Source organism: Saccostrea cucullata, unplaced genomic scaffold (genome assembly GCF_032062105.1).
Source record: "Saccostrea cucullata isolate Sc308-1 unplaced genomic scaffold, CSIRO_AGI_Scuc_v1 ctg6413, whole genome shotgun sequence".
Taxonomy (NCBI): Eukaryota; Metazoa; Mollusca; class Bivalvia; order Ostreida; family Ostreidae; genus Saccostrea; species Saccostrea cuccullata.
In genome coordinates, this window is record NW_026929036.1 from 564 (window position 1) to 26,312 (window position 25,749).

General features: G+C 33.9%; 2 protein-coding genes across 2 annotated transcripts; one reads left to right on the top strand and one right to left on the bottom strand.

The window, feature by feature from the left end:
- Window positions 1-6,780: 6,780 nt before the first annotated feature.
- Window positions 6,781-14,347, top strand: LOC134279654 (uncharacterized protein DDB_G0271670-like). Its single transcript, XM_062762083.1, has 4 exons — window positions 6,781-6,934; window positions 11,466-11,692; window positions 12,146-13,039; window positions 13,528-14,347. Exons 1-4 carry the CDS (start codon window positions 6,843-6,845, stop codon window positions 13,926-13,928), a joined length of 1,614 nt encoding a protein of 537 aa, XP_062618067.1. The 5' UTR covers window positions 6,781-6,842; the 3' UTR covers window positions 13,929-14,347.
- A 3,323-nt stretch (window positions 14,348-17,670) lies between these two features.
- On the bottom strand, window positions 17,671-25,268 carry LOC134279655 (endonuclease 8-like 3). Its single transcript, XM_062762084.1, has 10 exons — window positions 25,170-25,268; window positions 22,799-22,920; window positions 22,370-22,513; window positions 21,782-21,959; window positions 20,959-20,994; window positions 20,625-20,699; window positions 19,978-20,144; window positions 19,610-19,818; window positions 18,213-18,736; window positions 17,671-17,933 (listed from the first exon to the last, which is right to left on the bottom strand). Exons 1-10 carry the CDS (start codon window positions 25,266-25,268, stop codon window positions 17,775-17,777), a joined length of 1,713 nt encoding a protein of 570 aa, XP_062618068.1. The 3' UTR covers window positions 17,671-17,774.
- Between the last annotated feature and the right edge of the window lie 481 nt (window positions 25,269-25,749).

The following is a 25,749-nucleotide window of genomic DNA, read 5'->3' on the forward strand; positions in this document are numbered from 1 at the left end:
AGTTGCTAATAAACATTAAAGTTAAAGAATAATAAATCTGGAGTTTCTGAACATGCTGAAGTTTAGTCAAACTTCCATTTAATATCCCCTCGCAATTGAGTTTGAGGGGAAACAGATCTGTGCGAAATGGAAGAGACGTTTTTAGATCGGGATCGATGTCGAATGCCGTCTTCATTTATAAATATACTCTTTGAGAAGGGATGTTCCACCTTGCCGTGCCCCCGTTTTTCTAATGTTTTCTATCTCTAACTCATAACAATGTACTTGTAAATTATTATCAATGACCACGAGCATCCTTTAACTCCAAGCATTATATTCTGTAAAAAATGAAAATGTCCTTTTTGTACATGTGAGTCTCAATCTCAAGAGAAATTCAAACTATATTCAATCAAATGAATTTTCTCTTTCCATCCGATGAACAGTATAAAAAATATTGATTTGTATCGATAAAAATCTGAATTTGATGAAAAATTAAAATATGTGCACTGTACTTACATAAGGTTTTTCAATCGATCCATTAAATAAAGCGATGAAAGCTTCCGCAATCAATACATTAATTTCGCATTGCTGATGATTATCATAATGTTATTGCATACTTCCAATGTACCTGTCATTTTTTCGTTTTTCTAATTTAATTTTTTTCATTATTTTTAAAATTATTGTTGTTGAATTGTTTGAAAACAGTAAAGATGAAAAATATGTTTGAAACAATGACTTTTTCTTCTTACTGTTTAAAGTAGGACATTTTTATACTCAGATGAAAGTTATTACAGTGAACCTCATAATAATTGTTTTAAACTTTGCAATATTATTCTTTCTACGACTAAGGTTCATATTTGACGCTAACTTCACATTGATAGTCTTGGTTTTTTTTTTTCTTGTTTTAGTAACTTATGAATGTAAAAAAAAAAGTGATTGTTAGCATATGTCTGAATAAATAACGAATAAACATTTTGAATATGCTATATTTTCGACCAATGAATGCTTTCATTAAAATATCAAGCATTCTGAGAGTATTGCATAAGTAGTAATTGTCCCCTTCCGGGTTCCCCCTTTCTCTTAAGGATAGAAGTTCATTTAGAATATTTATTTAGTGCACACAAGCTCGATCGTAATCCCAATTATAAAAATTAAAAATGCCATTTTTCCGTCAAAAATCAATGACGCGGAATTAAATTCGAACATGATATGTAACTCTTCAAAATACACTTACATACCAAAATTCAGCTCAATATCTGCAAGCGTTTAGAAAAAAAGTGCGGAAAACCAAGTGGGACAGACTACAGACAGACGGAAGGACAGCTAGATGGACGGACGGACAGACGGACTGACAGACAGACTAAAAGGAAATCTATAGTCCCATCCGGTTTCACCGGTAGGGGACTAAAAGCAACGATCAATCTCTAATATCCTATAAGCAACATTAATTGTGTGCAAGCTAACAGAAACAAAGATAGAATCAAGTCAGATGACGGAAAGGATTAAGCTTCTCCTGTCGTCGCCAAGCCCGACAACAAGAATTTTCTTCGAAAGTTGGAGCGGTTACATTGATTGAGACTGCTCCCATAGCGCGACTATCTTTTGGAGCCATGTTCTATAGTGAAGCTTCCCACGGGGAAGTCTCACTTGGAAAAGTCCCACTTGGAGAAATTCTCACTTTGAGAAAGTCTCACATGGAGAAATTCTCACTCGGAGAAAGTCTCATTTGGTGAAGTATCATTTAGAGAAAGTTTCATTGGTGAAGTCTCATTTGGAGAAAGTCTCACTTGGTGAAGTCTCACTTGGAGAAAGTCTCATTTGGTGAAGTCTCACTTGGAGAAAGTCTCATTTGGTGAAGTCTCATTTGGTGAAGTCTCATTTGGTGAAGTTTCATTTGGTGAAGTCTCACTTGGAGAAAGTCTCATTTGGTGAAGTCTCACTTGGAGAAAGTCTCATTTGGTGAAGTCTCATTTTGAGAAAGTCTCATTTGGTGAAGTCTCACTTGGAGAAAGTCTCATTTGGTGAAGTCTCATTTTGAGAAAGTTTCATTTGGAGAAAGTCTCATTTGGTGAAGTCTCATTTTGAGAAAGTCTCATTTGGTGAAGTCTCATTTGGTGAAGTCTCATTTGGTGAAGTCTCATTTGGTGAAGTTTCATTTGGTGAAGTCTCATTTGGTGAAGTCTCACTTGGAGAAAGTCTCATTTGGTGAAGTCTCATTTGGAGAAACTCTCATTTGGTGAAGTCTCATTTGGAGAAAGTCTCATTTGGTGAAGTCTCACTTGGAGAAAGTCTCATTTGGTGAAGTCTCATTTTGAGAAAGTCTCATTTGGTGAAGTCTCATTTGGTGAAGTCTCATTTGGTGAAGTTTCATTTGGTGAAGTCTCATTTGGAGAAAGTCTCATTTGGTGAAGTCTCATTTGGTGAAGTCTCATTTGGAGAAAGTCTCATTTGGTGAAGTACCACTTGGAGAAACTCTCATTTGGAGAAGTCTCATTTGGTGAAGTCTCATTTGGTGAAGTCTCATTTGGTGAAGTTTCATTTGGTGAAGTCTCATTTGGTGAAGTTTCATTTGGAGAAAGTCTCATTTGGTGAAGTCTCATTTTGAGAAAGTCTCATTTGGTGAAGTCTCATTTGGTGAAGTCTCATTTGGAGAAGTCTCATTTGGTGAAGTCTCATTTGGAGAAAGTCTCATTTGGTGAAGTCTCATTTGGTGAAGTCTCATTTGGAGAAAGTCTCATTTGGTGAAGTCTCATTTGGTGAAGTCTCATTTGGAGAAAGTCTCATTTGGAGAAGTCTCATTTGGTGAAGTTTCATTTGGAGAAGTCTCATTTGGTGAAGTCTCATTTGGAGAAAGTCTCATTTGGTGAAGTCTCATTTGGAGAAAGTTTCATTTGGTGAAGTCTCATTTTGAGAAAGTCTCATTTGGTGAAGTCTCATTTGGAGAAGTCTCATTTGGAGAAGTCTCATTTGGTGAAGTTTCATTTGGTGAAGGTTCATTTTGAGAAAGTTTCACTTGGAGAAAGTCTCATTTGGTGAAGTCTCATTTGGAGAAACTCTCATTTGGTGAAGTCTCATTTGGAGAAGTCTCATTTGGAGAAGTCTCATTTGGTGAAGTCTCATTTGGAGAAGTCTCATTTGGTGAAGTCTCATTTGGAGAAGTCTCATTTGGAGAAGTCTCATTTGGTGAAGTTTCATTTGGTGAAGTCTCATTTGTAGAAAGTCTCATTTGGTGAAGTCTCATTTGGTGAAGTTTCATTTGGTAAAGTCTCATTTGTAGAAAGTCTCATTTGGAGAAGTCTCATTTGTAGAAAGTCTCATTTGGAGAAAGTCTCATTTGGAGAAAGTCTCATTTGGTGAAGTCTCATTTGGTGAAGTTTCATTTGGTGAAGTCTCATTTGGTGAAGTTTCATTTGGTAAAGTCTCATTTGTAGAAAGTCTCATTTGGAGAAGTCTCATTTGTAGAAAGTCTCATTTGGAGAAAGTCTCATTTGGAGAAAGTCTCATTTGGTGAAGTCTCATTTGGTGAAGGTTCATTTTGAGAAAGTTTCACTTGGAGAAAGTCTCATTTAGTGAAGTCTCATTTGGAGAGAGTCTCATTTGGTGAAGTCTCTCTCTTGAGCCAAACTTCCACTCTTTGAGGACCTACTCTACCACTAGATACAAGAATAACGTCAGACATTCCCATTGTAGGTCTTCCCACCTGAATTATGTTGCTCCTATTACTCTAAATTCACTTCGTGAAGAGTGATGCGATATGACCTTTCTATTCTTCATCAAGAATATTCAATAATTCAACACAAGAAAATTAACAAATCCATCGGAGGGAATAAATCATTTTCTTATTTGTATTTAAACTATATATGATAATCCTGGTAGCTTCAACTTTTGTAATGACATTTTCCCTGATTTATGTTCTTAAACGAGGTATACTATTGACAAATTAGTTGACAAAAAAGTTATTTGAAGTCTCGTTAAATATAAACATCTGGCATATTCCTTGGTCAAAAAATGACACCTAGTCGAAAGATTACTAACGTTTCTTTAAAATAATTTGTTAAACAATTTTTTTTTCACACTGACTTGTCTACGGGTTTTTGTCTTTGTCCGATCATGACAAGGCGCAAAAGGCGGATGTGACTGATAGACTTGGGATACTTATTCCTTCATGGCACCTGATCTACCTATGATCTTTTTGAGATCTATCGCTGAAATGGACGTTCGTTTCTAGGTGAGACTTCCCACCATGGGGGAGTTTCTGTGAAGTTGCAAAGATCTTGTTAAAGATTATGCACTCGAAAGTTTTGTATTATATTTTCTATACGTATACTTTATAATATAGTTTGGTTAAGAATGAAAATATTGTCTTCTTTACACAGATGAAATCATGTTATCAGGGGTCTTCGTTACTTCTGTTCACAACTTGCATTGTTGAAATGAATTTGTAAACTTGATAACCGTTTTAGCTTTATTTTTCATGAGAATTTATAAACTCACATCCATTGTGACAAAGGGTTATACCTTACTGCTCAATGGCCAGAATTCTTCTACTTAAGACTAAGGTAGAAATGTGTCGAATTTGAGGTAACATAATGCTCTGCATAGTTATATACACAATACCATTGGAATTTTTTTTATTCATATACCATATTCATAATAAATTTCATAAGAATCCTTACAAACAAAGGTATATAGCGGGTTCTAGTAAATGTTCAATGAAGCCTCTTAAGTTTCTTTACTCCTCACTAGGATTGTAACAGTAGTGAATGAGACACTTCAAAGTACTTTGCAACAATACACTGGACAAAATTACTAACGCACCACTTGTTAATTCTTATTTATGGCAATCCGGCCAAACCCTTTTGCTATTTATTCGGAAAATAAAATTTATCTTAAAATTACAGAGATATCTCTCATTTGAGAGAGATATCTCTTACAAAATAGAGATATCTCTCAATTTTAAGAGATATCTCTATGAGAAAGAGATATCTCTTATACTTAAAGAGATATCTATTTTTATAAGAGAGATATCTCTTCCACTTGAAAAGATATCTCTTACTCCTTGAAAGATATCTCTTTCGTGAAAAACGATATCTCTAAGCGTTAAAGAGATATTTCTTTCACCTACAGAGATATCTCTTTTACTTTTGCCAGTTTTGAAGATATCTTTCCAAGTTAAAGAGATTATCTCTTAAAGTAAAAGAGATATCTTTCTTAGTTTATCTTAAGAGATATCTCTTAGAGTGAAAGAGATATCTTTTAAAAGTCTCTAAAAGAGATATCTCTCAAGCAAAAAGAGATATTTCTTTGTTGCAAAGAGATATCTCTCTTCATATTTTTTTATTTCAATTCCATTTAAAATGACTTCTCCCTTTACCGGAAGTAAACTTTTTATTGACGGAAGTACATGAAAGTATTTTAAATTCGACATATTTATGATATTCTACATTATAACTTTACTAAACATCTCAATTAATTTAGTGTTTGTCTAGATTTCAAATTAGAAATAGTTGATTATTTCATAAGCTGAGAAAATTCGGCCCATTGCATTTGAATTATATATATGCTTACTTCCGTTTTCCTGAATATTAAACTTTTAGCATTTTTATCAATGAAGTTGCCATTATTATTTGTTGTTTCAAATAAGGGATTTATAGCATTTTTGTCTACACAGTACATATAATTCTGGGTAATTGCTTGCTCAGTCTTTTTTTTTTTATAAAATCGAAACTATTCCAGAGACTTTACTTCCTGTTTCGCTTTCGTTTTAAAGTGGAGAATTAATTATTCTATTTTAAGCATCACTTGAAAAAAGATATCTCTTTAGCTTACATAAAGATATCTCTTTTTGAAAATCTAAAGAGATATCTCTCTAACTAAGAAAGATATCTCTTTTTACCTTGTTAAAGAGATATCTCTCTAAGTAAAAGAGATATCTCTCTTACAAAAATAGATATCTATCTGGCTTATAAAGATATCTCTCTAAGTAAAAGAGATATCTCTCTTACAAAAAGAGATATGATCTCTTTTGTTTAAAGAGATATCTCTCTAAGGTATACTAGTATAAAGATATCTCGTTTAGTCAAAGAGATATCTCTATAAGCTATGCTAGAGAGATATCTCTCTTATTGAGAGAAAATTTTTATTTCACGAATAAATTGTAAAAGGGCTTGCCTTACTTATTTCTGCATGAATTGAACATTTGCCGGATCGGTACTAGTGCATAATATGCCATTATTTCGAAAACAGTGGGATTTAATTGGGATTGAATGTCTTGGTATCATGGTAGGACCCTTGAATAACCTTGTCCGAAAAGCAGTTTCCAGCTGTGCACTGTGCACCATTTTTGCCCAGATATGAAATTCTTGATTAATAAAGGAGGTCTGTGAGGTTGCCACAGGAGCAGTCCGGAATTTGGTTTTTGATCATCTGTCCTTAATTTTAAACAATTATAATAGTCAAAAGTTCTGGTTGAACAGATAACGATGCTCAATTGTCCTTTTGCCAATAATTATGGGAGAGCTAGAAATTTTTTTAAATAGTTAAACTACTTGAGGAATATATTTCCTACTCGATAAGAAGCGTTTAATATATAATGGGTAATTTTGGCACCACCAGGTTGATACGGCACAACTGGTCAGCTGTACATGTTGTAAATTTTCAATAGGCGTAAATTAAAATGGGTAAAATTGAAAAATTTCAGAAATATCATATAGAAATATTTACTATAATATTAACAATATTTACATTACTCTGACATATCTTGTTTATGTTTTTTTTTCAATGAATTATTTTTCACAGATGTCTGTCCCAGCGTGACTCAAGTTTTTTTCAATGATCGATGTTTTTGGAAGCTTAAAACGGAAATGAATTTCCTAGATGCACATCAGAATTGTCAAAAACACGGTGGTATCCTCACAGATGTTCCAGATGAAGACACTGATAAGAGGATTTCACAGTAAGTATTGTTTTAATATTATATAGATATTGCATGTAGTTGAGTGTAACATTGAAAATTTTCACCCCAACTGTCAACCGAGGCGCAGCCGAGGTTGACAATGGTTTTCGAGGAGTGAAAATTTTCAATGTTACACTCAACTACATGCTATATTTATTATATTATACTGAATGTTTTATACAAATACATATAACAGTGAACCGTGCGCGCATAAATTCTGCGCAGTCGCTATTTTTTGGAATACCACCCGTCGTCAAGCAATGTTGACTGTTGCTACGCTGGAAGGCGTGGCTTCATTATTTTTATTATTTAACAAATGTTTCTCGGCCAATCAGATTCAACTAATTTACATGAAAGTATAATACATAGTTATATAACATTTTTGAAGAAGTTTTCCTATTATATCATAAATATAATATTTTTATCCATATACCCTGAAAAACTGCTGAATCACGCAGGATATAGTTATATTTCACCGGAAACAGTTATATTGCCCTCCCGAACACAGTTATGTTCCCTCGCCTGCAATCATTCTGCATATTGAATGCGTCGGGTTCAAAATTCACTGAGGCAGTTGCTTAAGCAAACGTAGTTCCACGAAAATTAAAAAGTCGGAATAACGTCTGCGATTTGTTTATTTGAATTCAGAGGATTTATTGAGGAGGACAATTCCTTAAATACAACAAAGGTTATCAACACAAGTGTCAGCAAACTGAAAACATTCTGCCATGAAACAGGACGGGATATCTCGGAATTATACTCAACGTACATGCACACGTACATAATGTTCAATAAATATGTTCGATGATCAATTTGAGTGCAAGGTTTAAAAATGTTATATACCATATATTACATGGCTTAATTCTCGGGCAGCAATACCAGAATATTTGCCCCTCAGTGACAGGAAAACCCTGGAGTGTTATGCCGCCCTCTGCCTTCAGCATCGGGCGACATAACACTCCAGGGCTTTCCTGTCACCTTGGGGGCAAATATTCTGGTATGCTGCCCTCGAAGCCATGTAATATATGTATAATGAAACTCTTTCACATCTTACATTATTTCTAACTTAATCGGAAAATGAAGCTTAAATTTAATGATGGAAACAAGTACATGAGAAGAAGAAAACACGTCGTGGTCCTCAACTCAACATCCAGATATATCGATGACGTTTTATGACACAATAACTAATATTCATTTCCATTAATATGCCGATTAGATGAATTTGAGTTTTTGTTTCATTTTCGGATATTTTACTAACTATAGATGACAAAGGCAAACTTACATCTAAATTTGATGACAAACGAGATGACTTCATCTTTCCATCGTAAACTATTCTCATTTATTTAGTCGTATTCCGTTTTATACCTGCTTATGGTGTTTATGTTTTATGCTACTTCTTCATTATTAAAGAGAATGCTCTGAGTATGGTAAATTTTTAAACGGAAGTAGGCTATTTACATAAAAGTTGATATGTCAGGAATTTTAACAACCTCGTTTTAAGACAGGATTTTGTAAATTCTGCGTTCTTTGTAATGACCTTATTACAATGTTAAATAGGAAATATAAAATATCACTTACATGATTGTGTTTCGGCAGATTTGTTTCATACTAAGTATAACATAATTTTGTTTCTGGATATTTCCTAATATCTCCTGTTAATATCATGAACAAATAATTTTAATGTTCATGAACAATTAATAAATGAATTAATAAGTTGTGTTACAGGTATTTTGGACATGGATATTGGATTGGTATTAATGATATCTTTAACGAAAATCACTTTGTTGATATGAGGAACAGATCTATTGTCTATACAAACTGGGCTCGAAGGCAACCAAATAATCGATACAATTGGGTAATTATGGAAGCAGATTGCGTTAGCAAGCGTGAATATGGATGGTATGATGATTTATGCACACTTTGGAACATGTACAAAGCCATATGTTCCAAAGAGGTCTTATGTACGTTTATTTTCATCATTAAAGGAAATAAAATATACAAAGAATCAGAGACTTTTTTTATGTGATAACTGAACCGATCATGTGCTCTTTTTTTCTTTCCATATAGTAAATTGCACAACTGAGATAAAAGAAAATCTTAGCAGTATTATAAACCTTTGGATAACCGTGGAAAGAACTGCCTTCTTTAATGCCGATAGAATTTGTCAAGCACAAAATGGAACTTTCGCTGAAATAACGGATAATGTGACACTGCTTTCGTTGTATGAAAAGTAAGTTTTTCTTGCAGATGAATCTTGCTGTTTTTCAATGCAAAGGCTGATATCATTCCTAGAATCAAAATTTTTCTGTACATTTTTTCGAGAGGGGGGGATGGTGACTGGAAGCAGAATTTTCAAGAAAAATAAATATAAATGCGCAAATTATTCAAATTTGAAATTTTGGAGAGATTTTGTGTAGAGAAAAGCTATTTATCATTATATATTTATATACGAAAACACATAGAGATTTTTGTAAAGACTACCTAGTGAAGACCCGCTTTATTTAAATCCTTTGAGAAGTACAAAATTCTTTTCAAATGTCTCGACAACCCATTTTCCTTTGGTTTTTTCTTCCTTTTTCTCATCTGATGAGGAAAAAGTTACTTCATAATTAGCTAGAATGTATTTACTCACTCAGTATAAGAAGCATATATATGTACAGTAATAATAAAGATAAAGATTTCGTGACAATTTGGTGGCATTTTTTTTTTCTCACGAATCACTGTGTCAGGAAAGATGAAACTTACTGTAAACCAGCTTTTATTCGCGACGACTTTATTTCGCGATTAACTATGGGTAAACTAGTTTGCGGCGATTAATTTTCGCGATCAGATATATTTTTCAATCTATTGTAGATAGACAGAGATGCTTTAAGTACTTGTTCACGGCGAGAAATATTTGCGATGACGAGGCTGTCTCGAACTTTGCGAAAATTTCTCGCACGCGAATAAAAGTTGGTTTACAGTATTTGAAAGCTTTATAACATATTTTAAATTCAAATTTCTTCCCATCATAACCCGTTAGGGTAGGGCGGGGTCACAATATCTTCAGGTAGTGTAGATTCAATTTAAATTTGTTCAAATCAGGACTCTTGGGGTACATGTATGACAGTGACACAACATTGGGTAAAGGTTTACTTAGGAATAGTTTACGATAGGTACATGTAGGGTGGGGTCACAATGAGCAATCAGTTTTTACATAAGAAAACATAGAAAACGTCTATTCTTCTTTTCTCATTCAGAATAGCAAAGACATGATTAGCAATATTGATATAGAAGCATTTAGGTAGTGTTAATTTAACTTTTTCTTTCAATACTGGTTTTGTAAAAGAAATATGTTGTTTTGGGGGATTTTATCTGTTTTGAGAATTTGTTTTGGAATTGTTATATTATTTGTCTGGTGACTGGATCTGATTATGAACTCCCGGGATCGTTCCTCGCTTTTCCGCATGTGAGAGGTTTTAAGGGCCAGGGAAAACCTTCCTCCAATTCCCTGGTCCTGACCTGACAAAGCTCATTACGCTCTTAATGTTCAAGTTTGCATTGATCTCCCTCGGATTTATCTATTCTCTTTCTGCATGTCCAGCGCATTACAGGTTATGGGGAGTGGCGATGTTACCCAACCTATATAAATGCAACCAGAAAGAGACAAAATTCAGCTTTCCACTCTTTATTAAACTAAACAATCTATTTCTAATATTTATGATTACAATTAATAATTTTACAAAAGATACTTAACCATATTAAAACTATAACTACTTATAATATAAAAAGTTTAACTTGTAAATAAAATAAGCCATGTGAAAATTTAATAATTTTGATCAAAACGTGCGCAAGTCTACAAAATAATCTCACCTGTATAAAATGCAACCAAGACAGTCAAGATTCAGCTTTCCACTGAAGTCCTGTCTATCCCGGCCAGTCATTTTATACTAGGTGTACCTTTGTCGATTTACATCTCCATATTTGTAACTTCTTCAAAATTTGCAATAATTACTTAAAATTTTTATTTGAATTTTAATTACTATTACTTCTGACCTTGAGTACTTTTAAAATTTCTAATGCACTTTTAAAATAATTTCCAATCTTTTGCATAATCTTTAAATATTATTTGTTGTAGCTAATTCATCCAAATATCTGACCTCTGGTCACTTCAATACTATAAGTATTGGTTCCTTATTCACACTAACCAAATACATCTTTTCATAAACAAGCAAGTAGCAGCTGCATTCCCATGATCTATTTCATGGGACCGTCCGATTTAAAAGTTTAATTCCTATTGATCAGCCTCTTTAATTACTTTTATCTGTAGAGCTCGTTATCTTTTGTCAGACTAAAACTACAAACTCATAAAATTTGTTTCATTCTTGTATTTACTGCAATTTTTATTATGATACTGGATTGATTTCGGCTTCTTTCCAGCCAGTATGCTACGATTAGCGATTTGGCCATTGGACCTTGAATTTTTTTTTTTATTAAGTAAACTTCTCCATGTTATTTTATTTTCTTTACCCAAAACTTTTTTTTAATAAAGGATTGAAAATAGACCAGAAGTTTGGATTGGTGCTCATGACCTAATTTTAGAAGGATACTTCATGAATATCCGAAATGAGACTCAATGTTTTGGACGAGAAGAATGGAAAACACTTACTGACAATTCCGACACTTCTGACTGCGTAGCGTTTAGTGGCGAAAGATCAAAATTTGTTGTATTGCCGTGCGACAAACAACTCCCTGTCTTATGTTCTTCCAGTTTTGAAGGTAAGACCTTTTTGTATATGTTAACACAAAAGATATTATCTATATCTAAGACTATATGAATATACTCTTATACACTAGGTTCATCTTTTCAAAATAAGCCATTCAAAGTTTGTTTTTGTTTACTGTTCATGTATTATTTAGCATCTAACTTCCCTACACTTTCCAAACCAAGCATTTTTTAATCCCAATACTTAAAGGCAAAATCTGATACACAGAGCTAGCACGAGGATGATTTGGAGAACGACCCACACACCATGTTACATAATCCCAGTCTGTTTAATATTTTTCATGAATCATATTTAAGTGAATAATTTTTTTTGTGATTCATACATGTATTATCAACTCAAGAAATTACACTGTCTCTACCGTAAAACTAACATTTACTATAAAAACTTTGCTACAAACATTATAACTTTTTTTATTTGAACATCAACTACACAACTACAACATCAGCACCTGCCAGCTCAACAAGTATAACATCATTTTTATCCAAAACTGAACCTGTACCATCAACTTCAACAACCGACTCCGTGCCATCAACTACAAAAACATCGTCAACAACCAGTGTCTCCACATCGGTGTTACAATCAAAAATTGTTTCTGTACCATCAACTACAACAACATCAACAAAAACCGTTGATTCCAAATCGGTATCCACATCAAACCCAACTACATTGTCAACAACCGGTAGTTCAACATCGGTATCAACATCAACTCAAACTAAATCATCAACAACCGGTATTTCAACATCGGTATCCACATCAACTCCAACGTCAACAACCGGTAGTTCAAAATCGGTATCGACGTCAACTCCAACTACATCGTCAATAACCGGTAGTTCGAAATCCATATCAACATCAACTCCAACAACCGGTAGTTCAACATCGGTATCGACGTCAACTCCAACGTCAACTACCGGTAGTTCAAAATCGGTATCAACATCAACTCCAACTACATCGTCAATAACCGGTAGTTCGAAATCCATATCAACATCAACTCCAACAACCGGTAGTTCAACATCGGTATCGACGTCAACTCCAACGTCAACTACCGGTAGTTCAAAATCGGTATCAACATCAAGGCCAACTACATCGTCAATAACCGGTAGCTCCACATTGGCGTCAACATCATCAACTCATTCTGTACCATCAACCACAACTTCACCTTTAAAAACCTTCAGCTCCACATTGGTACCATCTTCTTTGTCAACATCTACACCTAAATCATCAAGCACAGTTAAATCGTCCTCAACAGACACCTTCCCATCGGCACATGTATCATCATCCCTCTCAACAAGGTCAATGACTAATCTTATAAAATCAACTACAGCTTCGCCTGTGAACCAAGGTATTTTTTTTAATATCAAAGGCATTTTTGTACCAGTATGCAATAATTACACTGAATAAATTGTGTGCCTGCTTGATGCAATTTATTCAAATAATTTGACTTAAACTGTTAATTTAAAGGTATACTTTACAATTAATAAATAGTTTACAGATGACTGAAAATTTGAGTTCGTTTAGTGAATCAAGGGACCTGAAAAAAATATTTAAAGTTTTAATATATTCTAACTTTTAGCCATCTCCTTAGAAATCTTACGTATGAAACTTACGTATGAATGTCCTTAACAAAAAGAAAAAATAAAAGCAAATCAAGCTTGCACTTACCCAGTCGATATATCTATTGATCAGCCTCTTGAAAACAAAAAGATACTTTAGTTTATAAGGAAAATAATATTGATTGAATATGAAAGAATTTCATACTGTAAAGAAAAGTTAAAAAAAGAAAAAAAATTAAAAAATAAATTTTTGATTGAGCAATACCTTTTTTTTAAGGTTGTATGTGTCCATGCGAGCGGATGAAAAATCAGGTTTTCATTACGGACAAGAAAGTGCTCAAGGCTAAAATCGAAAAAATGACAAAGGAGTTGAAAGTCAATAAAGCAGAGTTGAATAAAAAGCTTCGCAAACGAGTATCTGTCTTTGATAAACGTGCATCTGCCGTTGCCGTTGGGACGATATTTGGACCACTACTCATCGTATTTTTCATCGGAATCATCGTCATCAGCGATATACCAATCATGATGCGCCATCTAAAATACGGTCTATGCAGAAAACTTGGAAAGAAGACAAGGAAAAGACGAATTGGCTCTGATGATGTCCGGGGATGTGTCACGGATGTCCAAAAGGACAAAGATGGAATTCAGGAACATGAGATAATCGATAATCCGGCTTAAAAATTATATTTGTATTTCCATTCATTAGCTGAATCGATATATCTCGAATATCAATATCGTGGAAAATCACTGAAATAGCTAAAATTGATTAAAAAGATGTGCATGAGAAACAATGATGTCCTAGCAAAGCAGCTTGTGGCGAGGGTTGAAATTTCTCAATTGCAAGTTAAACTTCAAGGTCTAAATTGTTGGTACCCAGTGGAAGGTCTTCTCACATGTAAAACCCCCTAAATAGTATCGCCAGTGCGTGTTCAGTCTTCTGTACAGTTTAACAAAATTTATACACTTGTGAAACATAAACTGTTTTTGTAAACAGGGCACAAGCTCTGTTATTGTAAATGTTTACGATTCACCGGGCGTGCTTAATTGTTAGGTCTGCCCAAAACTGAGCAAGTACTGATTTTATACTGTAAGCGCGTTTTCTTTTCGAACATTTCTACTCTGAATTATCTAGATTAATTGCAGTTTTAATATTTTTCATTAATATACAACGAAATTGCCATTTTTCTGAAGTATTAAGAATAAAATTATAATTGTGAAAGTGCAAGGACGTGTCAATGAAACCCTACCGGAAATTCGAAGTTTCCATAACTTGGAGATGAAATAAAATTTTTATTATATTTTCTTGTGGAATGCTCAAGAAATATGTAAGTCGTAATATTATACAGAAAATTTGAGAAAATATACACTTCAAATCTGTGTCCATGCACTTTTCAAAAGTTATGGTCAAGTTTAAGTTATTATAAGTAGCCCAAACTCTTAGGTCAAGGTCAAAATTGTTGGTATCTAAAGGAGGGTCTTGTCACAAGGAATACACCTGCGAAAAATTAAAGCCCTAGTACTAACGGTTCAAAAGTTATGGTCAAGGTTAATGTTTTTTTTAAAGCCGGCCAAACTCTAAGCTAAAGGTCATGTCAAGAGGTCAGATAATTTTATATCCAATGAAAGGTCTCGACACAGTGAATACACATGTGAAGCATATGAAAGCCCTAACACCAGCTATTCAAAACTTTTACTATGGTTTAGGTTCGGAAATTTTTGGTAAAAGGGGGTTAAACTCGAAGGTCAAAGTCACGATGTCAAATTTGGTGGAACCTAAAGAAAATTCTTATCACAAGGAATACACCTGCGAAATAAGAACGCCATAGGCCCATCCACTCAAAAGCTATAGACAAGGTTAAAGTTTTGCGGACAGATAAACATACAGAGAGACAGACAGACGGACAGGGCAAAAAAGCGCATATTGTTTTTGTCCTGCCTGTCTGTTTGTCTGTCTGTTGTTAACTTTAACCTTCGCCATATCTTTTGAACCATGAGCGATATAGACTTCATATTTGGTATGCCTACTCCACTAATTAAGCTCTTTCAAATGATACAAAGGTCAATGACCTTGTGACCTTGACTAAGATTTATATGCTAAAAAATAGTTCTTTTCAAACCTTCGCCATAACGTTTGAACCATAGAAGATAGACTTCACATGCGGTATGCTCCACTCATTTAAAAGTTCTATCAAATGACACCAAGGTCAATGATTTTGTTATCTTGACATTGACATATATACTAAAATAGCCCTTTTGAACCTTCGCCATAACTTCTGAACCATAAGAGATAGAAACTTCATATTTGCTATATGCATACTCCACTAATCAAATTCTTTTAAATGACACCAAGTCAATGACCTGTGACCCTGACTGTGTCCAAAATATTTGCTAAAAATAGCTTTTTGCACTTTGTTGCCGCTGGGTGCAAAATGTTTTACAAACACATCTTGTTTTAAATACTAAAGTTCATCTGATGGGTTTATCTAAGTCCTAAAATATCTTTTTTTTTAATAATTGATCGATTATAATTTCTTATAATTACTGATCAATGTGAAACATTTCAATATTTGCATGAATGAATTTATGAGACAGTGTGGAAAGCGGTTACCTACCCAGTAATTGTTTTAACATTAATGCAGATTTCCTTAAATCATGAACTTATTTACTTGCAGATTCTTTCAAAATGAAAGCTTAATGTTTGTGTACGCATGTTTTGAGTAAAGTTGAACCTGAATTAATTTATAGTAATTAAGGTGGAATGGGATCACTCTATTTTTAATGGAAGTACATACGTGTAAATAAATGAAAGATTAACTGAATTAAAGAAAGATTAACTGATTATTCATGTTATTAGCAACGTCAAATTCAATTATACTTGTAGTACATGTATGTAGAGGTTGCAACTTTGAAAATATTTATGCTGACTTATTAGCTCACCTGAGCTGAAAGCTCATTATATATGTAAAATTTCATATACTGTGAAATCGCTAATTTTCGTCGGGGTTTAATTTTCGTTACTTTCGAGATATGAACACACCCACGAATTCATGTCCACCACGAAATGTAAAAGGTTACATGTTACGTTCTCAACAATTCCTCATCCACGAATTTAAATCCCCACAAACCAAGAGTTTTTCCTCAAACCACGAAAATTTGACCCCACGAAAATACGTGATTTTACAGTATGCATTACTACCTAACATTTTCCGACAACGGAATCAAGTCCATACAGAACAATATATTTTTCCCTTCATTAAACCTCAAAAATTTGACCCAACGAAAATGTGCGATTTTACAGTATAAACAATGTAGAATCATGTTTTGGCTGACTTATTTCATTCAACATACAGTTTGTTTGTTTTTATATGTAATTATAAAGGACAAGATGGGGTAAGACCCTTTTATGGCCCCTGATTTTGGTTGTCTTTTAGAATGACGCAACGGTTTATTAATAACAATCTGTTGTCGTCCTTGCAACAAAATGAGTATTGGTCTTAAGTTTTGGAATACATATAGGTCATAGAGAGGTCAGAAAATAGGTCAATTTTCAAAATTTCTCAATTGCAAGTTAAACTCAAATTTTCATCGATTTTATTTTTACAGCACATTTTGTTTCGGAAAACATGACGCATAAGCTTGCCTATCTACCACATTTATATTTTTTATACACTTGTATCAGAGGCAGTTTAAATGTAAAAATATGATAGGAAGCTTGCGCTCTATGCTAAAAGAAAAGTATCTCAAATATGAAATTCCACCAGAATTGAGGAAATTTGAGAAAATGTCCTACTTCTGCACCCTCTTGTAGCCTCCATGTATAGTGTATATTGTTGAACGTCCCTCTCGAGAATATTTTTAACTCATATGGAGATGCCACCATTTGCCAGTGAAGAGCTGCAAGTTTTGTCCTAAACTTGGCACACTCAGGGCCATTGAGCAGGGAGGGATCTTTTTCGTGCAGCACCTACTGTGACACTGGACCTCGGTTTATACAGTCTCATCCGCAGGACCGGTCTCCACGTCACACAGTGGGATTCGAACCATCAATGTAAGGATGAACTCCTTACTTCGCAACTCAGGAGCACACGTTCTAACCACTGCACCACACGCGCGACACTAGTCTTCTGATTTTTACATCAAATAAGGGGCCCGATTTGGCCGCTACCCTACCTTGTCCTTTGACTAAGGAATGTTCCGTTAACTTGACCATGCAAACTCCTCATAGGCACCTGATCCCACCTTAAATATATCTTTAACTTATCATTAAAAAAATTTCTCCCTATACCAACCTCAAGATCCAAAATCTGCAGAAAAATCTATAGAACTTCTTGTTTACTATACACATATTACTTGGTACAAGATTTATCATAATTTTAAAAGATTTTAACAATTTGGACAACAACAAAAATCAGAATATACAAGTAAAAATTTTATTGCACATCCAAACATTTAATGGAAAGCCACACAATGTATCGGTGTACATTGTTTATCACAAAAACACAGAGTCTTCTTTTTCTTCAAAAATTAGAAACCTTCCGCCCACTCAAAGAATCCGCACTGCTTCTGTTTTGGTAGTGGACAAGCAAAGAATTTTTTTCCATTGTTTGGTCCCTCTTTTAGGACTGTTCTGAATGCGGCTGGTTTTCCATGGGTTGGACAGATAGGAAAACTTTCATCAGCCCACTAAAAGACAAACGACTTCATAAAGATTAAAGAACTTGAAAATATTGCAATGAATAAACAAGAAACACAGTAATTAACAAAGGATAAAACTGCTCCTGTCAGACAACTGATCGAATAGTCACTGAAAAATCTGGAAAGATGATTGAACAGTAGAACTCTGCCATTGAGTCACCTTTCAGGCGCAGAATGCTTATCAAAATCAACAAACAAACCTTGTAAACAATATATAACACTTTAAACTTACTGTAACAGTGTGAATTTACACATTTATGATTTTACCTTAAAGAACTTGCACTGCTTAGCCCTTGGATAGACCCCACATGTAAAGAACCATCGGAGGAAGTTATCTCCCTTCTTCCTAGTTTGCGTCATGGAGCAGGGCTTACTGTGACCTGGACAGAGCGGGATTTTACTGGTACTCTGACCAACTGGGATTTTACTGGTACCCAATTCCATAGCCTGTGATGATGGTCTCTGTTGCACTGATGCTTTACTGTCTCTTTTATTATCTTTAAGATGTTTGTTACCATGTAATGAATTGATCAGATTTTGTGGGTGCACCAGTTTATTTTCATGAGCAGCCTTTAAGTTTTGAGATGCTGCAGAATCAAAATGAGGAGAGGAGAGAGTGGTTTTTCTATTTGCTTGAGAGTGGTTGCTCTTTTGACATTGTGTTGGATTAAAAACCTTACTGTTGGTCAAAGTCTTCGCTCTACAAGTATTTTCATTTCTTTTGATTCTTTTTGTGGTCTGGTCATCGGCATCTGTTGATAATTTCCTCTTCAAATCTGATACTGCAGTACCTAATTCAAAAATAAATATACTCTACATGTTTCATCCTGATATATATCTAAAACTAGAGGTACTGTGAGCAATGAGCTCACTAAATGATACCCCCCGCCTCCCATATGGTTATAACTGATGACAAAGTCCATGTTTTACTGTGGTCGGCAAACCCAAAATATGTGTCGGATCAAAAAGTAAAATAGGAGGTGCACAATGGCAATATGTAATAAAGATTCTGTGAAAGTTTCATTAAATTTCACTCAATGGTTTAAGAGGAGTTGCGGATAAGAGATGGGTACCCTAAAGCGTAACAGACGGACGGACGGACGTACAGACGGACGGACAGACAGACGGACGGACGGACGGAATTAACGATTACTATATACCCTCCCGCTTTTCAAGCGGGGGGTATAAAAATGTTAAAGTTAATACATTTTATTAGAGCTGTGAAAAAGTTTTTTAATTGATTTTATAGAAACGAGGTCAGAGTGTTAAGGGGGCTGGGGGTTGTGGCCATTTTAGACTATATATATCTCCTTTAGAAGAAGAGCTCCATATATATATATATAGAAAATGATCAAATTTTAAAACTAATTTTTTTTTAATTTTTCTTTGCCAAATGATAGTTGACAGCTTAAGATATCATGTCTAAAAAAATAAGTTAATAAATCTGGTGGTTAATTTGTGGTTAATTTGTTGACCCTCCAGCCTCCTTAAATTGCTATTCTGGTAAATTATGAAACATTGTTACTTAGTATGGTATCAACATTTAAAAGATTTGAGTTTGAAAAATGGAAATACACTAATGCCCCAATGTAGGTGGATTAAGATTGCTTTAATTAAAAAAAAGAAATTGAGTACTTGATTTTTTTTTAAGATCAAAATCTCACCAGAAATTTCACATTTTCTTTCTGTTTGACAAGCCTCGCAACTGATATGTGACCCTTTGTTTATCAGTGTGCAAACCCGGCAAGTCCAATCATCCTCTGGTTTCTGATTGGTTGTATTTCCGTCTTCTTTCTGATTGGCTGTATTTCCTTCAGCTTTCTGATTGGCTGTCTGAACCCATCCCAGCAGACTGTTTTTAGATGGATGAATTCTGTCAAATGTATATGAAAATGTGCATACGAGTTTTCATTAAGAAAAGGTATTAGGAGGCAAGGAAGGAGAAAGCTCATGTGAGCTAAATAATAAGCTGCTTTAGAAATATCTTTCCTTTTAATGTGCCCTACCACAATAAACAACATCCACTACTCACTTGACAGTTGATTTCAGTGTGTTGGTCTGACAAATAGGACAATAGTGGGTCATTCGTTCACTGTCTTCTCCCGTACGAGTTATTGTCACTTTTCCTTCACACTGGCTACACTTGCGCTTGTTGTATATCTTCATATACTGGTTCAAATTGGTGCCTGTTTTTCTACACTAATTAAAAGAATGGATTTATTTTCAAAGAATAGGACGTAGTTTAAATTTCAGGAAATTTTGTTGATGATCTGACAGTAATTAATCGATTGGGAAATTTTTTTCCCAAGAAATCATTAAGACAGATCAAAACGTTTTTTTTTTACACAATGTTAGCAAAAAAATGGTAAATTATTTAGGATTTTTCACTTCTTTACAAGCAAATATTCAAGTTCTGTGCTCTTGCTAATATTGAATTCAACCTAGCTATAATTGTTATTTAGCTGTACATGTATATCATTAGATAGACCATGCAAAAATTTGAAATCTTAAATTTCATGATTTATTAAACTAGAAACTGTTTATTTCAATGCAATATTTCACTTTTCATAAAACCAAAAAATTGATACCGTAATTAATATAAGTATTAGGTTGTAATGACATTGCACACGTAAAGCAACAAAGATCGCATCAGAATAACAGACACTTTACATATCCTACCTTGTAGAAAATTAGTGAAAAATCTCGTGTCATTTTTACAAGGTGTGAAATCAGCTCCTTAGAAAGTTCCTGGACCTGAAATAGAAATGCTCAACCTTAATCTCAGTTTTTAGAGTTAATTATAAAATGTATACTTGGTAATGAAATGAATGTTTTCTTAAACTTAATTATGTAGATGTAAACCTCTCACAAGCATTTTTCTTTGCATCTTAATTTCAGTTCCTGAAAACTTATTTGACCCAAGAGGAAAAATTGAATACTAAAAAAACAACAAGAATATTGCTTTAAGAAATAAACAGAAAAGTCTCATCTAGTAATTCAAGTCATTCCTTACCTTTGAACTTGGTTTGATACCACTGTCAAATAATGCCTACATAGTAAAATGAAAAATAAATGTTTCAAGTCCCTTTATATAAATGTTTGCTTTTACCTGGAATTGGAATGTTTCTATTATATTAAAAGAGAGAATAAAATGTTCCCTCCTTTGTAAAATATGAAAGTGTCTAAATACTGTACTGTACAATAATGAGAAAGTAAAGGCCATTGTAATGCAATTGAAGTGTACCACTGCTTAAATACTTTATAATATGTAGTATAAAACTGAGTAATAAAAAAAATGTATTAAGCTCTATTGTCCATGTGAAAGTTTAAGATTTAACAAACTTAATGAAGAGCAGTGTCTGTATTAATCAAGATAAATGTTGAGTGAAGATAGAAAAATGCTTATCAACAAAGAAAATAAATTCAAATTTTCTATGAGAACAAAAATTGAAATCTCTATTCTTCTAGGTAAGCAAAATTTGTAAATCAAGTCTGTGAATATCACAATATGTGATGGAGTTTCTCTTTCCAAAAATCACATGTTTTAATTCATATTATTTATTATGCCCATCTAGGATAAGTCAGTTTACAACGTACATACAATTCCCTTTTAACAACTGTTTTAACAACATTAAGTCATGACATCTAGACGGGTATAAATAATACTTATTTCATGGTGCTGGCACGAAAAACAAAATCACTGCTCTATGCCCCTGAGTGCCGAGCATAAGACAAAATTTGCATCTCTCCACTGGCATCTAGAAGTATCTCCATATGAGTGAAAAATTCTCAAGAGGGACGTTAAACAACATACAATCAATCAATCAATCCAGTACCTCATTTTTTATGATATTTCCGACCCCTGGGAGAATGGTCTGATCCAGCAGTACATCACACACCTGACGATCACACTGCTCCATCACCAAGGTTACGGCCCTCTGGTGGTTAAATACTGGGGAGCAAATGTCAAGGTCATGAAGATTATCATACCTGGTGCTGCAAGACTCCGACTCTCTGTCAACAGATTTTGAGAGATCAAAAAGTTGGAAAGTAAATGGATGTTTTAGTTGATTTTGTTTTCTTTCAAATAAATCTGACCACAGTATATTTATAAAAAATATTTTCAAGTTCATTGCAATTGCAGTACAACAAAGCTGTATTTTTGCAAATTTTCCTAGTTCACATTTCCAAATTGATAGATAACATTTTTCAATTTTAATATGATTAATACAGAAAGAATCCCAGAAACTCAATACATAATACCATTTGTCAAAATCACAAACAAGTCATGTATTTTTTAGCAATTACTGTATCATGTGTTTTAAATCTATGCACTGTACACTACATGTATTTAAATTTAAAACTGTCAATGACATAGTGCAAATACAGAACTACTTTAAATTTGATCGGTTGTGGATTCCCACCTGATTTGTACTGCAGACTTGTAAAATGTCAGTACATCTGAAGAGAAGTCCACTTGTAAGGAAGGCGTCTCGGTCAGTTTCCCGTAATCTTTGTCCAGAGCCTGTCCATTTACACGAAATGACCCAGCCATCAGAAAATGAACCCTGTTGATGAAAAAGGGACAAAACTCCTGCTTGAATAGGACAAGTTTTAACTTGATCTGAATAACAAAGAAAAGGAATTGAAATCCTTCTTTGAGTTTTTTTCTATTTCAAGAGCCTTGGATAATTAATTGATTGAACGTCAGTCAAAAATAAATGAAATAAAAATAATGAGGAATCAAAAAAACTGATAATGGCTTCCAAATTGATATCGTATTAGATTGTTGTTCTTCTTCCAAGGTTGAGAAAGACTACCAGCATATATTTTCACGTCTTTGAGTTTGGTACCTTAAACATATTTCTCCAAAGTACATAAAAAGCTCCTTCCCAAGAGTCTGAACTTTTGTCAATGTTTTTCCTATGAGCACATCAAACTGTGAGTCTGTTTTGCCTTTCTTTGGTTTTTTCTCCTATTAATAAATAAAATAAAACATTTAAAAATGAACCTTGATTACCTTATGAAACGTGTATTATCTCGAAATTCACTGAATGAGACATCACTTTCTGTTTGTTTGTTTCAGACCATAGAATACTTCTTGAGATTTGATCTACTTTCCCATAACCTTTAATTAAACCCTTAAAATTGTTTGCTTACCCTCAAACTTTACTTATCCCCATTAAATGCTTTTTAAGCAAACTGGTTAAATAGTGCAGTAAATCTTCTATGTTCCTCTAGTCTAAGCAGGTATAACTTTAAACCATTGAAAATCACTTTGTACTCTGTACCTTTATAGGCTTTTCTGAGCTATTCACTAAACATGCTAAATACATTGTACATAGATGTAATGTCATGTAATGGAAAATATCATTTTGTCATTATAAATGTGTGCTAGATGTTATGATACCGAGAGTCATGCACTTTACAAACTGTGTGAAACATTGATAGTGATTTTAAAACAAGGAATAAAAAGAATTTTCCATGTCTGGGGTTGGATATGATTTTTATATCCCACTCGTTGTGCATTTTTTCCCCTTTGCCAAGTCTTGGGGATAAAAAAAACACACAATTCATTAGATAAAAATCATATCCAATTACAAATCATGGTAGATCGTATACGTATCTGATCATACACGGCACATTACATTTTTTTTTCTGCACCTGGGAAACAATAACAGGGATAGACATTAACTTTTATATTCACTTGTCCTTCGGGCATGTCCGAACGCAAAACTTGGTTGCCCAAAAATTTTAAAGAAAATATGTGTAAAAATTAGGAGTTACAAATTAATTTCTGTTTAAACTTAACTGCGGGGAAAAAAAATCATTTTTTGATATGACGATGATGCTACATTTTGTAAATATATGTAAACAACTTTCCTGTCATCTACTATCTTGTAAATACACACAGCAATGCACTTATATTATTTCCCAACATTTTTTTTTCGAAAATTGAATCCCCACCGCCTACGCTATTGAGGTCATACAAAAAGGAAAACAGTTACAGTGCTTTGAATCAAGATACATCAAGCATCGAGAACAGGTGTTCTTTATATTCTGTAAGTGATTAAATAAACTATTCTATTATACATATGTATATATATCGTAAGAATGTAACGAAAGTTCATAATAAATTGTCAGGCAGAGAGCGTATCTTTTGTAAACTACGAAAGAAAAACAGAATAACGAACCCAATTTCTAAATTAAGGTATGATCCAGAAACGTTACCGAGGGACTCCGAATGGAAAAACAATGTCACGTTTTTGTCAGAAATCAACTTTTCAATTTATTGGTTTGTTTATTAACTTTTGTTAGATTAAAAAAAATGTTTCTTTCAAAAATATCCACTTGCCCGATCAGACAAGTACATCAACGGTTTCACTTGCCCAACCTGATGATTTACTTGTCCCGGGCAATCAGACAACCATTAATGTCGATCCCTGAATAAAATATGTGTCACGTCTAGCTGCAGGTCTGTAGCGTTATGGTTTTATATAGTTGTCTTGGATCATAATGCTACAGATTCTGTAATGCAAAAAAGGTGCAATTTACAGCGCAAGATTTTTTGCGCACTTTTTGGGGAGAATTTCTCCACTTTCAGGCATTGGTCAATCAACTACCTTTCACTACCCAATTCTAGACATATACTGTAGCCAATATGTATATTTTATCCACCTCCCAACCATATAGTTGTCTCTACAGGCAATAAACTCACTTGAAGTGAATTGTCAGCAATCTCACAAATAATTTTAATCAAGCAAGTTTATCACTTGTAGAGACGACTATGAAGGGTTGGAAGATGGATAAAAAATACAGATTAGATAAATTATGTGCCTAGAATCAGGGAGTGAAAGGTAGTTGATTGAACAGTGCTTGAAAGTGGAGAAATTCTCTCCAAAAATGAGCAATTAAATCTTGCGCCGTAAATTACACCTTTTTTGCATTACGGAATGGATTCTGTAGCGTTATGGTAAAAGACAAATATATAAAACCATTACGCTACTGTACAGATCTGCAGCTAAAACACGTCGAAAGATTGTATATGACGCTTTTTATAGCAGGTTATGTATTTTACTGCAATAAGTGCAACAATAATTCCCATACTTACAACCAAAGCTTGCATTTCGTCGTTTAATTATTTTATTGAATACCTTAATTGGATTAAATGAAAAGCTTTAACTGTTAAATTAAGCAGTTAATTATACATTTTTCAGGTCTTACCCTGTCCACAGCGTTTCCAGAAACCGATTTTACTGTCTGGTTCATAAGCTTTGATTTTATTTTCTCTCCTTTAAGTTTACAACCTGGGCCTTCAACCATTCTGATAGAAGTTGGATTATCAGATTATAGGAGTAGAAAGTGCAATGAAACACACTGGATTGTTTTGTTTTGATGTTTCGTAACTCAGATTTCCCGCGAATATTAATTGTGTGACTTCCGAACCCGACACGAATTGAAAAAGTTGATCTTCGACGATGGACAACGAGTAAAACGGGGATACCCAATCCATTTTTTTCATGAGTAGTCTTTTTGCTATATATATATTTATATGTATATAAATAATAGTAAGATGCTGCATGCCCCAAACCCTCTTATTTTGTAGCTGAAAAGTTAACATAATTAAAAGTGTGTGTGTGTGTGTGTGTGTGTGTGTTTTTTTTGTTTTTTTTTTTTTTGGGGGGGGGGGGGGGGGGGGGGGGCTAAACCAACGAAAAAAGTAAGTCCCAATTTTCGATGTTTATATTATGTCTATATTTGAAAAAAAGTGGGCTGGACTAAGTCCCCCTTCCGATTCCGACAC

What these genes read in the sequence shown, in the direction of transcription:
- LOC134279654 (XM_062762083.1), top strand. Translation starts at nt 6,843, where the DNA reads ATGAATTTCCTAGATGCACATCAGAATTGTCAAAAACACGGTGGTATC. An exon ending in ACTGATAAGAGGATTTCACA is followed by an intron (nt 6,935 to 11,465) that starts GTAAGTATTGTT and finishes TTTTTAATAAAG; the next exon opens with GATTGAAAATAGACCAGAAG. An exon ending in AGCTTCGCCTGTGAACCAAG is followed by an intron (nt 13,040 to 13,527) that starts GTATTTTTTTTA and finishes CTTTTTTTTAAG; the next exon opens with GTTGTATGTGTCCATGCGAG.
- LOC134279655 (XM_062762084.1), bottom strand. Translation starts at nt 25,268, where the DNA reads ATGGTTGAAGGCCCAGGTTGTAAACTTAAAGGAGAGAAAATAAAATCA. An exon ending in AAGTCTGCAGTACAAATCAG is followed by an intron (nt 21,960 to 22,369) that starts GTGGGAATCCAC and finishes ATCTGTTGACAG; the next exon opens with AGAGTCGGAGTCTTGCAGCA. An exon ending in TTTCACTAATTTTCTACAAG is followed by an intron (nt 20,145 to 20,624) that starts GTAGGATATGTA and finishes TCTTTTAATTAG; the next exon opens with TGTAGAAAAACAGGCACCAA.